The sequence below is a fragment of the Clarias gariepinus genome, chromosome 3 (assembly GCF_024256425.1).
Source record: "Clarias gariepinus isolate MV-2021 ecotype Netherlands chromosome 3, CGAR_prim_01v2, whole genome shotgun sequence".
In the NCBI taxonomy this organism is placed as follows: Eukaryota; Metazoa; Chordata; class Actinopteri; order Siluriformes; family Clariidae; genus Clarias; species Clarias gariepinus.
The window spans coordinates 10,734,267-10,747,446 of NC_071102.1; the positions used below are offsets into that span (position 1 = coordinate 10,734,267).

Below are 13,180 nucleotides of genomic sequence, written 5' to 3' on the forward strand. Positions count from 1 at the left end.
TAAAATAATTCATACTTGATGTATGTTTTATATTCATTGCATAATAGTACATTAAAAGTGGTTGATATAATCACACAAAGAGAAGCAATAATCCCTAAACCATTTATTAAAAAGGGCTGTTATTGAAAAGCATACAGTTTATTTTATAAAAAGTAAAAAAAAAAATGACACTGTATGAATTTGGTTGTTGAAACTGTAAATACTGTATAAACAAAGTACAATGAATGAGAGATCAGAAATTGTGCTAAAAATGCATGCAGAGCCAAATTAAGTGTAGTGTAATATTGGAACGCTTTTCTATTTAAACAAAATTATGTTCATATTGAAATGCCATAATTTCTAGACCATTTTTCTTTTTTAAGTGTTTATGCTTTATATTAATTTATTGCACAATCCCTGACTACGGATAGTCTTCATCCAAAATCAGAAGCTAAAACACATCATTGACATCAGGCTGATTACTGGGGAACACAATGCATCCATGTAAAACTGGTTAACGCATTCATGTACTATACAGAATGAATACATTAATATTGCTAAAATCATACAATATAAAATTCATAAAAAGTGCAAGTTTTAATCTAGGCATATTAGCAACAGTTACAGACAAATTACAAGATTTTTATCTTTCTATAGTTTATCAACCAGACAATGGAGTCAGTACAATTTATTCTATATTCCTACTGTAGCTGAACCATTAACCCACTCTGACTGCTTATATGTATGATGAAGTTAAGCGTGTCATGTTCCTCTTCATGATTTCTAAGCATCACAGCCCAGAAGCTCCATCCTTAAAGTGATGCGTTCATGCCACTCCCAAGGCAGGAAGCGCACAAAACGAGCAAAGAAAGGTGGCTCAAACAAGTTCTTTTTGTGTGTATTGTTGTCAATGTTGCCTTGGAAAATCTATAGCAGAAAAGATATCTTGATGAGTTTATGATGAAGTCACAAGTAAACAATACTGACATGATGAAATTATCCATATAGATAGATAGATAGATAGATAGATAGATAGATAGATAGATAGATAGATAGATAGATAGATTATAAAGCAAGAAATTACTGGCAACCCTTAAACACAACAAACATTTGAACTCAGTAACCTAAAAATGCCCATGCAAGTCCAAAATTGAAGTGAAACATTTTTCCATTTTTCCCATTCCAAAAATATATCTCCAAAAGTTCTTAAACAGTAGAACATGTGAAAAATATAACACTCTAGGACAGGGTGTTATAGAAACAAATTTAACAACGAGCTGATTGTACGCCAATTACAACATGTCCTGAAGGGTTTAATTCCTCTTATACCACAATTTGCCAATGATTAAAGTTTTCGAATGATGCATCCTATTTCTAACTGCTTAGAGATACAGTTAATGGTGTAATTATGGAACGTCCACAAGACAATTTAATCATCTTGACAGATCCCCTTCCATAAATTCTTCTCTTTAAGAAAGATTTGCCAGACCAATGTTTTTTCTTTATTAAATAACATGTCTTAAAACTATAAACCATTAGCATTGGATTATGTAGATGGTCTGGTGTACAAATCCGTGTGAATATGTTTTACTACAATACAATAATATATTATAATAATCACATTAAAAATAAACCTCTGAATACTGTCAGAGCTGCTGTTATAGCATTTAACAGTTCAGAATTACAGAGGTACATGAAACAAAAACTTATCACCAAAAATTTTCACAAACCTTATCTGTTTTGTTGGTTGCATCTTTTACAATGCTCCATGACTCACCATCGTCACTGTATGCAATCTTAAAGGCAGATACAAACTGTACAACACCAAAGTCTTTCGCTCCCTGAGTAACGATGCCTGTGATTCTTTTAGGCTTCTCCAAGTCCAACTAAAAAAAAAAAAAAAAAGCAAAATACAATAAGACAGTGATAAACACATGTACACTTATTTTGTAAATAACGCCAATTGTAAACTGAAAAAAAGGGGAAAAAATCGTATAGAATTATAGACTTATAGAGGAAGATATGCATGAGACACATTTTAACAGAACTTTTACGCAAGCTAAAATACTGTATATGAAGGAATGAATGAATAAATAAATGTATTAATACAGTATAATGTCGGTAACACAAGGTTATGGTAAAAACAACATGGACAGGCTTAGACAATGCAGACATTAAATAACTACTTTTAATTTGGGCTGCATGTCTTTTTTTTCATATCTGTCAAAAACAGTATTTTAATACAGAAATTCGCATTTAGTCAGTGCATATAAATAAGGTAGTCTATCATATTAATATGGAATTTCTGTGTTGATAAATTGAAATGTGTAGTTCACTCAGGAGAACACTGACTTTATGGAGATGGAGGTTTAAAAGGGTAATCTGGTTTCCTCCTACAAGAAGTGTAGGTTGACTGGCATTTCAAAATTCGCCCCGTCGCATGTGATTTGGTGTGCCAGTGAATGAGCTTGTGTTCTGCGATCGGTTGGCACCCCATCCAGGGTGTATCGTGCTTTGTGCCCTAAGTTCCCTTGGATGAGCTCCAGGCCACCTGCCACTCTAAACAGCATAAGCAGCAAAAGATTCGAAAGGGATGGATAGATGGGTGCATAGTTTACTCATACATTTCTGGTGGTGTAACACTTATTGGTATGTGGAGAACATGACAAATTTCTAGTGGCTTGATTATTATGATTTTCTCTACACTGAATATGGGTTTTTGGATGGACCATCCAAATGCTACATATATAGTTTTTTTGACTGCAAAAACTATTGTGCAGCTATTTTAACTTATAAAATATTTGAGATATTTTATATTATCTATAGCTTCGGCTTTTAATCCACAACATGATCTAAAAGCATATCCCTCTGTAACCTTTATAAAACTAATAGGAAATGGTTTACAAGAGTGACGAAGGTTCATCTTGACCTAGTTGAGTCTAACAGGGTAATCCAGTATATATGATAAAAGAAGGCCGTTATTGCAATACAGCACGAAATACAATTCTTTTCTTTTGTCTTGTTCATATGGACTTAAAGACTTAAATGTGACTTTCACCTGAAGCCACTCAGTGCGGTTGTTGCTGGCTGGGGACCAGGCGTTGGTTTTGCCCTGCTTGTCCAGGCGAGCATAGTGTGGAAGCCATGTAAACGCATCTATGCCCCAGGTGCGGAAAGCGCTGGAAGCCGACAGCTGGTTGTCTGTGATAAGACGAGACTTCATACCCAGGGACTCTGAGCAGCCTACAGCATTGGAGTAGACTGTAAACAGAAAGATGGAAGAGGAGGGACAATGATAGATATGCTGGCAAATGCAAAGAATAACACGCTAATGAAATAAGACATGAAAGGAAGAGATCTGTTTCAGCTGCAGCCTGGGAGTAAGAACTAAGGAATAGAGATAAATATGGAAATAGAAAGAAATTGTATGAGTACAGCAAGAAAGCAATGAATATAAGCAATAAAATAAAAAGCATCCATGTACAGTAAATGTATTAATACATACAGTAATAAATTACGCTAAATAAAGCTCTCACACTCACATACGAAAGGTTAAAACAGTTATTTAATCTAATAAACAATTGAGTTTTTAGTCTAGACATTTGCATCATGTTTTTTATGAGGCTATAACATGATTCTGATCCTATGTCTAAAAATATTTTAACATTGTTCATACTGTTAAACAAGACTGTCATTTTTTGCTTTTAATCTGTTCAAGTAAAACATATTTCTTTAACAAGCAAATTGTATTACTGTTCAGTTCACAGCCAACCAGCTCCAGACGCAGTGTGCACGCTTTGCGGCACACCACAGGGATGATGCGAATATACTGAGCCACAATCGGTGGGTCAAACAGGTTCGTCTTGGTGCCGTCATTATCGGTGTTCCCAATAAACACCTGAAGGAATGTGAGAGAGACATAAATCCCAAACAAAACCACACAAAATGAGAAAAAGTAATGCATGATCTATACCACTCACCTTGTCTTTCCTCTGACCTGGAGCTCTGTACAGTGTGAATATTTTGCCATCAAAGCTGGATGCCACCTTGAAGGACTTGATGAACTCAGATGTGCCCAGACGGCTGGCACCCTGTGTGATGATGCCCGTAAGACGCATCTTGTTCTGTAGATTAATCTGTAAGACCAGCCAGAAAAAGGCATTCATTTTTCTGGGATCAACATAAGCAGCATATTGTCCCAGAGATATTTCTAACAACCTCAAGCCAGGGGTGCTTGTCATGGGGGTCTGAACTCCAGGCGTTGACGAAACCCTGGTTGTTAAGGCGGGCGAGCTCGGGCCCCCAGCGCTGCAATCCAAGAATGCCAAAGTGCACCGAGGAGGCAGAGATCTGGGATTCTACAATTCCCCCTGCCTCCATTCCTAACAAAGAGATGCAGCCTGCCACGGGAATGGAAACAGATTAGCTCCACATCTGTACTGTTATATATAGAATAAACGTATGCTTATGATGTTGACTAGTTTGACTACTACTACTACCTATAGTAATAATAATAATCGTGTAATAATAAATAATTTTCAATTTATAAAAAAAAAAAATTGACTTTTTTTTATTGGACTGTACATGAATGTAGATATTCAATATCTGATCAGTATTATGCTTACTTAGCTGGCATTGCTTCCCTACATAGGGAGAAGGGCACTGGCATGTGAAGTCTCCATCCAGGTCACGACAAACGCCTTTATTCTTACAAGGCTGGTTATCACAATCATTCACATCTGTAAAAAAAAAATTAATAATAATAAATTTAAGTTGATTCATTGATAATAGTATTTTGTAAATGCACAGATTGTTATCAAACAAAATCACTACATAAAAGTGATGACTGTGCATTTAAATTAATTTCCCTACAGGGGTCATTGAATCAGGTCAGCTATGCGTAGAAATATATATTAACGCTGAGCGAGCAACGAGTGAGAGCGGCACAATGCGAACACTGTTTGCTTTCGCAGATGGACGCAGGTGCTCATTCACCCCGTAAATGAGTTTATGATCTTGTGGGACAGTGTACTCTCTGTGTCCTGCTGTGTGGGATGGACAATCTCTAACTGTACACAAAACGTCGAAACAGCTTACAATGGGCTGTAGAGCGAGATGTTTGCAGAAGGCAAACATTCACCAGTGTCCTAAATGTAATGAGACTTTGGGCTTGCAAATCTTTTCTCTTTACAATTTATAACAGGTGGCCATTTACTTAATGACTGTTTTCAAACAGGCACCATTGCAGGAATGTGGTGACGAACAGAGGAAAGTCTGGGAATGCACAGTGCAGGGTCATGACCTCAGATAAAACCAGGAGCAAGCAACATCTGCAGAAGGCAGGATTGGAGTAGAGGTACCAGATAAAAGCTATTAAACGTGTGCTCGAAATAGAATTAAGAGGATGGCATTCTGTGCTTTACTTGACTCGAGATAAGGCTAAACTAGACAAAGCTATAACCTAGACACCTAGGTGGAACAGCCTTAAGGTATGTTTAACTTCAACAGAAGAAGTTGATGGAGAAGTGATTTTGAATTTTTTGAATTTTTCATGATAAAAATATTTTATTCATATGTGCTAAAAATATTTTAAATATATAAATATATAAAATATTTAACTCCATGTACATTGTGTGTACTGTACCAGTAAAAAGTTTGAACACAAGTTATGGAATTAGGAAATTAAGTAACAACAACAACAACAGCAAAAGTCAGTTGTTATATTAACCCACCAAGGTCAGCTGTTCTGGAACAGTATTGTCAAGTGCATTTTTAAAAGTGATTTTGGACGCTTTTGGCATTGTTTTACAATGTAGAAAGAAATAACAATCAGAAGAGACCACAGAGTTAGAAAGTCTATCCAAATGTTTTACTGGTAGTGTTTATACATTTACTTTACAAGGAATAAAGTGCATTTTTAAGCATTTATGAGGCCATTTGTCTGCACGGGAAGAGATGTTTTTATGTGCACGCGCACACACACACACTCACATAGAGAAGACCTTGAGGTAGACAAGTAGCAAAGTGGGAGAAAAGGTCAGAATCATAAAAAAAAGTTTTAACTTATTATTTTGTTTTATGCTGGAAACCTATTTGTCAATAAAATAAACACATATTGTAAATTAGAAATTCCAAGATATACAATTAGGGGGAAAATACAGTAAATAAAATCTCTATTTAATTTTAAGACTGTGTTTGGTTTATTTGTGTAAGTTTTTACTGTAGCACTCATTACAGACCCATCTCCTTTATATCTTTACATAAAAAATTTCAAATAAAACTTTGCCGGCTGTCTTTCTATAAATTATTAATAAAGTATTTGTAAAGTAGTCGAAACACATTTCCCACCAGAAATCTGATTAAATATAAACGGAAACAGTATAAAATGTTATATTAAGCCCCAGTTCCATTTTTGTTACCTTTTGTTTGTTTTGTTGTACTTTCCACTACTTACCACTAAGGGGCAGTATGCTCTGAAAAATTACACCCTGAAGAAGACCGGCTGTATTTATCATAGGCTTAAGAGTTTGCAGTCCAAACAAAACAAAACACCAAAAGACTCTAATCTGCCTTCATGATTCTCTCCACGTCAACAGTTCTTTTCTAAAACTCCTAAGAGGATTGATGGGACCTGAAGACACTTAATCTGGGTCAGAGGTGTTTCTGAAGAAGAGCTAAAACTGTCTATATGATGGAGACTGTTTGGACATTCAAAGTATTATGTAAAATAAAGAGTATAAATTGCTTCTGAAGACCTACCTGGATGTTGTCCCAGTTTTCCAGAAACTTACTAAATCCCTCCATTATATATACAGTATATATAGAACCTTGTAGATGGCTAAAAGCCCAGACTGGGATATGCTGCTATAAGACCTCTTAGCAGTTGATTAGAGCTTGACTAATTACACTAAATCTATAGCAGCTGTTTTGTGTAATGCTAAGCACCAGAGACGGCAAAATAATAATAATAATTATAATAATAATAATTCAGATAGGACTTGACAAGGATATTTAGTACTGTGTTATACTTTGACCATTATAACAGTGTGGCTAAATAATATTTTATAATATTCAAAAACAAGTCATATTTTTAACACTGTCTAAACTTAACCATTTACATTGCTTGTTACACTTGAGGGAAAAAAAGGAAAAATATTGCAATTATAATAACTGAAAGTTTCAATGCCTGATTTCCCATTTTAATACCGTTCTAGATATTCCCTAAGCATATACAGCATATTAAATGCTTACTTCCAGTGTTTTGTACTTTACTTCACTGTAAACATGTATATTAAAATTTTGGGATCTGTGTTTAAAATCACATGTAGAGAGCATACAGCGAAAAAAGACACAGCAAGACAAGCCAGGACTGGAAAATCATGACAATAGCTATTATATAATACTCCCTATGTGTGCTCTCTAATAACAAGTGTGGGTTCTACATCCTGGGCGCATTTGTCCTATTATAATAATAGCTTCAAGTGGGCTGCTAAACATCACAAACTGTAATGAACACTAAGCAAACCTATATATCATATTAATATATATTGACTGGAGGTCCTACCACAGTCATACAAAATGGGAATAAATACAATGGTCACCATTGGACTTCAATGGTTGCCCTTAGCCTCCACAGTCCCTAGTTGTACTACAGAGGTTCCTAGATGTATGGATGGATGGATACATCACACACACAATATAGATGTATTCACTAGACTGGAAGAAGTTTAAAAAATTCTCAAAAGGTTGTTTCTTCCATTTAAGCAGTTAGTGTGTTGTGTGTGTATGTGCGTGTGTGTTTTCCTCATGTTCTGTGTGGCAAAGTGTATAATTTCCCCTAAACAACATGCATTTCAATGTACATATGTTTTGAGATACAGAGTAATATATATATATATATATATATATATATATATATATATATATATATATATATATATATATATATATATACACCCTCTATATTTAAAAACTGGCTTAACTTAACCTGGAAAATGCAAGGCAAATTATAAATTACAAGACTATTCCATCTAACTCTGTACTGCTGCCATCATGGTCAGGACACCTGCTTGTTATAATAAGATGGTATACTTACTTATTTGGCAGTTGACGCCCACAAAGCCAGCCTGGCATTTGCAAGTGTAGGTATTAAAAACGTCTCCTCGTCTGGAGTTTGCAATCACCTCACACTCGCCATCATTTTTACACGGGTTAGGGATGCATGGACCTGAATGGACACATAGATGTCTAAGACCTGCTTATTAACTTCTGTTTTAAATAGTCATTTATTCACATAAACATAACATGACCATTACCACTCTCTTTTGAAGCACAGGTGTCTCCTCCAAATCCTTCAGCGCAGATACAGATAAACGGGTCGTCTCCTACGCCAGTCACACATGTCCCGCCATTGTGGCAAAAGTTCACCTCACAGTAGTCCCCTATGAGCACATGAGAATGTAACTCGTTTTTGGAGCTGAAGTACGAACTGGGTACTCTTTTGACATGTTTTCGGTAGGGATTTACTGGTCCTGAATGTTAAGTTTTGTGGGAGAATAAAAGCCGAAAAGAAGGGGAAAGTTTTTCAAGCTGCTTAATTAGAGCAGGACAGTACAAAAGAGGTCCAAGCTGTGAGCAGCATGTCCAATTGGGGTGGGTGTATCTGCAAACACTGACATAAATAAGTGGGAAAACAAACGGCAAAAACATTATTATTATTGTTAGTGTATAAAAGGTGTATAGTGTTCAGGAGTGATGCTGGTAACTGGCTGTTTTAAAGAAAAAAATCATGTATTTCCAGTTTCGAGATTCTGTTTTTTAGCTTTGTGCCTTTAAAAGACAAAATAGATACACAACAGATGCTGGGAAGTTTGCAGGAAGGACGGTTGCACAACTTGTAAGCCGTATAAGGTTACTATACAAAAAAGCATTAGGAGGTGTAGGACAACTTCCACAGCATTATATGTATAAAATGACAAAACACATGAGGGTAACTTAAAGCTGTTAAAAAATTTTTTTTTTTACAAATTTAAAATATAATTACATTCATTACATCTCCTGTCCAATTTTAAGGAATACCATACAAGAAAAAAAAAAGATTACAAACAAAACATTAAATTACATCAAGGACTATATTTAATTTATGTACAGTAAATGTCTGATGTTTAAATGTCTCATGATGAGACAATAGTGCAATATCCAGCAAAACCAGAGAATAAAAACTAGGGCACAGAATAGATCACATAAAAAACAATCAAACACTTATACTGATTAGCTGATGACTTACCATTTACACTCCAAACACAACAAATAATTAAAATTGAAAGAATAAAACTAGAGGAGCAATAGACACTTCTTAGACTCATATTGTTTCAGCCCTGACAGTTTCTTTCCACTGACGTCTCTCCAAGAGGAGTGGAGCAAATCTATGGACTGGAGTAAGGATTAACTCTGTGGACTGGAGTAATGACTGTAAATCTCTGGACTGGAGCAAGAAATAAACCAGTGGACTAAAGGGAAAAAAAGGGGGAAGATGGAGTGTAGAGCAAGTTTTGGCCTGAAGTAATAAATAGACCTATGAACCAGAGACAAGCATCCATGGACCAGAGTAAAGAATAAACCTATAAATAGCTGTAGCGAAGAAACCTAGTCTTATCGGATTATAGAAAAATTTCGACAACTGCTGCCTGGAATAAAGACCTCTGTGTCAATAATGGTTGGGGAGTAAATTTATACTGTTATTAATTTACCCTCACACATTGTAGTAACATACTGTAAAACAATACAAAGTGCACCACCTATATTTAATAAAGCAAACAGTTAAGAAACCTTCTATTGGATAATGACTGCAGTAATTAATATGGTTCACCTAACAACCAATTATTTAATCCTAACTGATGCAAAGAGTAGCTTCTCAATTCTTAAACAACCATGACAGAAGACAAATCCGGTGATCATGTTACTCTGTTTCAAAAGTGTCATATTATTGTCCTGAATCAAAAAAAGGAAAACAATTATTGAGATTGTATAAACTACTAAAATTAAGTTAAGAACTGAAAAACATGGTATTAAAACCTGAACAGATGATAAACATCATCTTCGAGAAAAAAATGTGGTCAGAAAAACATACTGAATGAACGTAATGGGAGATCATTTAAACACTTAGTGAAATCAAAAATCACAGTAATACTTTTTATATAAATAAATAAATAAATAAATAAATAAATAAATAATACAGTAGAATTCACAGCTATGTTTAATGTGAATAAAATTTAATAGACTGGGGCTAAACAGCTGTTTAGCCTTAGAAAAACCACTTGTAGTCAGTGAAACTAATCAAGACAAAATGGCTGTAATTTGTTAGAAAAGGAATAGCCTGTGGAGCATTGTAATATGGTCATGTCCTCTGGTAAGTCCAGATTTATCCTGTTCCAGAGTGATGGGTGCATCAGGGTAAGTCATGCATAGTGCGTACCTTGCAAGCCTCTGTAATGATCTAAGGTTGCTTCAGTTGGTCAGGTTCAGGTTTTCCCATCAATGGATTTTTTTCTTTTTTGATGGGACAGGCATATTCCAAGTTCCAAATTGTAAAAGAGTTGTTCAGGAGATGAGAAATAATTTTCATGCATGGATTGGCTACCAAATAGTCTAGACCTTAACCACATTGGGATTTGTGGAAGAAGGCTTCACACAACAATCCACCTCTAATATCACCAAGATCTTAGAGAGTAATTGTGACTCTTGATGGAAATAAAGGTTGTGACGTTAGCCTACCAAAACTATGCCACGGCCATGATCAAAGCAAAAGGCGATTCAACAAAATATTAGTGTGTGAATTTTTTGGCTTAGTAATTCAGCCGGAAAAAATGTGAACTCAACTCTAATCTATTGTTTGTCACTGATAAACTGCATAAAGCTACAGTATAGACTGGAAAGACATCAGCACCAGCACCCTGTCTTCATACCGTTTCCTATTTTTCAAAACACCTTTTGGGGTGCTTTTCTTAGTTTTATTAAAGCTTCAAATCATCATCAATCATCATTTCCTTTCCCCTCCAATGCGCTGGCTTTTCTGACTTTTACTGATAAGCTGATGACTTTTCTGTCAGGAGAATTTTATTTGCACATTGAGTACTGATTTAGTTGCAAACGTACAAGTAGTTTTCAGGTGTCATCTTAACTACCCTAAGTATCCCTTACCCATATACCCTAAGGTATGCCATGATTCTCCCATTGCACCACTTCCCAAAGATGTTCTTTAGGTGACTGGAAAGAGCACTAAAATACAGTACACTGAATTCACTGCCATGATTATAAAACCAATTTAAGATGCATTATCATGCTGAAAGTAGGCATTACAGGATGGGAAATTTATGTCCATTAATGGATGCACTGTGGTGTCCTTTGTATAAAGCTTTTTTTCACTGTTATTATTTTTGTAATTACAAAAGAAGGCCACCTTCTCCAGATTCCAGCCCTAAAGCCTTCCCTTTGGGTTTGGACCCAGCTCTGACCCTACCCACTTCAAGATCTAGGCTGGGGAAACTTAGGGAGGAGGAGGAGGTGGAAAAGAAGGAGGGGAAAGAGAAAATGAAAAAGAATGCGGAGGAAGAAGAGAACACAGAGAAAAGAGAAGAGCTGAGAAAGGGAAGGAAGAGGAAACGGAGGGATCAGAGGCAGATAAGGCCAGGAAACACAGGGGGGAAAAGGGGCAGAAGAGAGGGTTTGAAGAGGAGAAAGAGGATGGGGAAGAGAAAGACGGGAAGGAGGATAAAGATAGAGAAGTTGTGAACGAGGAAGAGACGCTGGAGAACGTGGTTGTGAAAGAGGGGGAAAAAATAAACAAAGAAAAGAGGAAAGGGGAGGAGAAGGAGGATAGGGAGAAATGGAGAAAGTAGAAGAGAAAAGAAGAACAAGGAAGGGGGAAGGAGAAGAGGAGAAAGAGGAGAAAAAGATTAGGAGGAGATAAAGGTAAGGAGGAGGAGGCAAAAGGAAAATAGGATAAAGGAGAGAATATGCATAAAGAGTAAGGAAAAGAGGAGGATAAGAAAGAGAAAGGAAAATAGGAGGGAAAAAAGAATAGGAGTAGAAGGAGGATGAGGATCATATATGTTCCCCTAAATAATAATATAATAAAAATACAAAATGCTGTTTTTTCCTGGATTTCAAGTGCTGGAACTTTCTTTCTTTTTTTAAGTGAATGAATAATAAATAAATAAAGTCCAAATGAATGAATAAATAAATAAATAAAAAATAAATAAATAAACAAATAGTGGGACAGCTGCAGTCTGCTTTTTAAATAGCCTACATAAAGTGTTTTAAAATAGATACAATATAATACAGAGTAAATAATATATAATAAAAGTGTAATAAAGTTTAAAGTGAGATGTGGCCATGAAACAATATACGCTATAGTGCAGCAATCTGGTATATATTATTATATCGCTACTGTATAGTAGTAAACAAAATACTAAGTAGTAAATAGTTTAATAATAGTGTAGTATTATATATTATATAATGAAGGACTGTGCTGAACCATCAACTTTGTGGAAGAAGTGTGGTTAGAAGCAAATCAAATGGAGATTACTTTCAAAAAACTGTTACTGTTAAAAATTAACAGTACCAACCATAGCTATGTTTAATAGTGAAAGTAAGAGCATTTCCTTAAGCACACAAAATGATACTGTATGAACACACAGGACTGGGAATAAACAGCTGTGTGTCCATAAGAAAACCACTTATTAGTGAGTCTAATCATAAAAAAGGCTTTAGTTTGGTAGAAAGCATGAGGATTGGACAGTGGAGTAATGGAGAAGGGTCATGTGATCTGATGAGTTGGATCTTGAGCCTATTCAAGGGCATGAGGCGGGATACACCCTGGATGGGGTGCCAATCCCACACACATACATTCACAGACTACAGGCAAATCTTTCTTTACTGTCTGTCTGTATCGATTATTGTTTAAATAATAATTTTTAAAAAATCAATTATTTTTATGGCTCCATTCACAGCCAAAAACAAGAATAACCCACTAATACGTCTAATCTGCTTGTATTTGGACTGTGGAAGGACACCAGAGCATCCGGAGGAAACCCACCAAGCACATGGAGAACATCAGACTCCATGAACACATACCCAATGCATCGAGGAATCGAACCCAGACCATGGAGGTGCAAGGCCACATTGCTAACAACTAATGTAT

General features: G+C 35.7%; 1 protein-coding gene across 1 annotated transcript; it reads right to left on the minus strand.

The window, feature by feature from the left end:
- Window positions 1-101: 101 nt before the first annotated feature.
- Window positions 102-9,405, minus strand: mfge8a (milk fat globule EGF and factor V/VIII domain containing a). Its single transcript, XM_053493195.1, has 10 exons — window positions 9,266-9,405; window positions 8,295-8,420; window positions 8,075-8,206; window positions 4,605-4,718; window positions 4,198-4,379; window positions 3,960-4,115; window positions 3,733-3,877; window positions 3,038-3,240; window positions 1,710-1,865; window positions 102-906 (listed from the first exon to the last, which is right to left on the minus strand). Exons 1-10 carry the CDS (start codon window positions 9,342-9,344, stop codon window positions 763-765), a joined length of 1,437 nt encoding a protein of 478 aa, XP_053349170.1. The 5' UTR covers window positions 9,345-9,405; the 3' UTR covers window positions 102-762.
- Window positions 9,406-13,180: the final 3,775 nt, after the last annotated feature.

Coding starts and splice junctions, on each gene's coding strand:
- mfge8a (XM_053493195.1), bottom strand. CDS start 9,344: ATGAGTCTAAGAAGTGTCTATTGCTCCTCTAGTTTTATTCTTTCAATT. Junction 8,421..9,265: donor TTGTGTTTGGAGTGTAAATG/GTAAGTCATCAG, acceptor ATGTGCTCATAG/GGGACTACTGTGAGGTGAAC. Junction 4,719..8,074: donor GGGCGTCAACTGCCAAATAA/GTAAGTATACCA, acceptor TTTTTTTTACAG/ATGTGAATGATTGTGATAAC.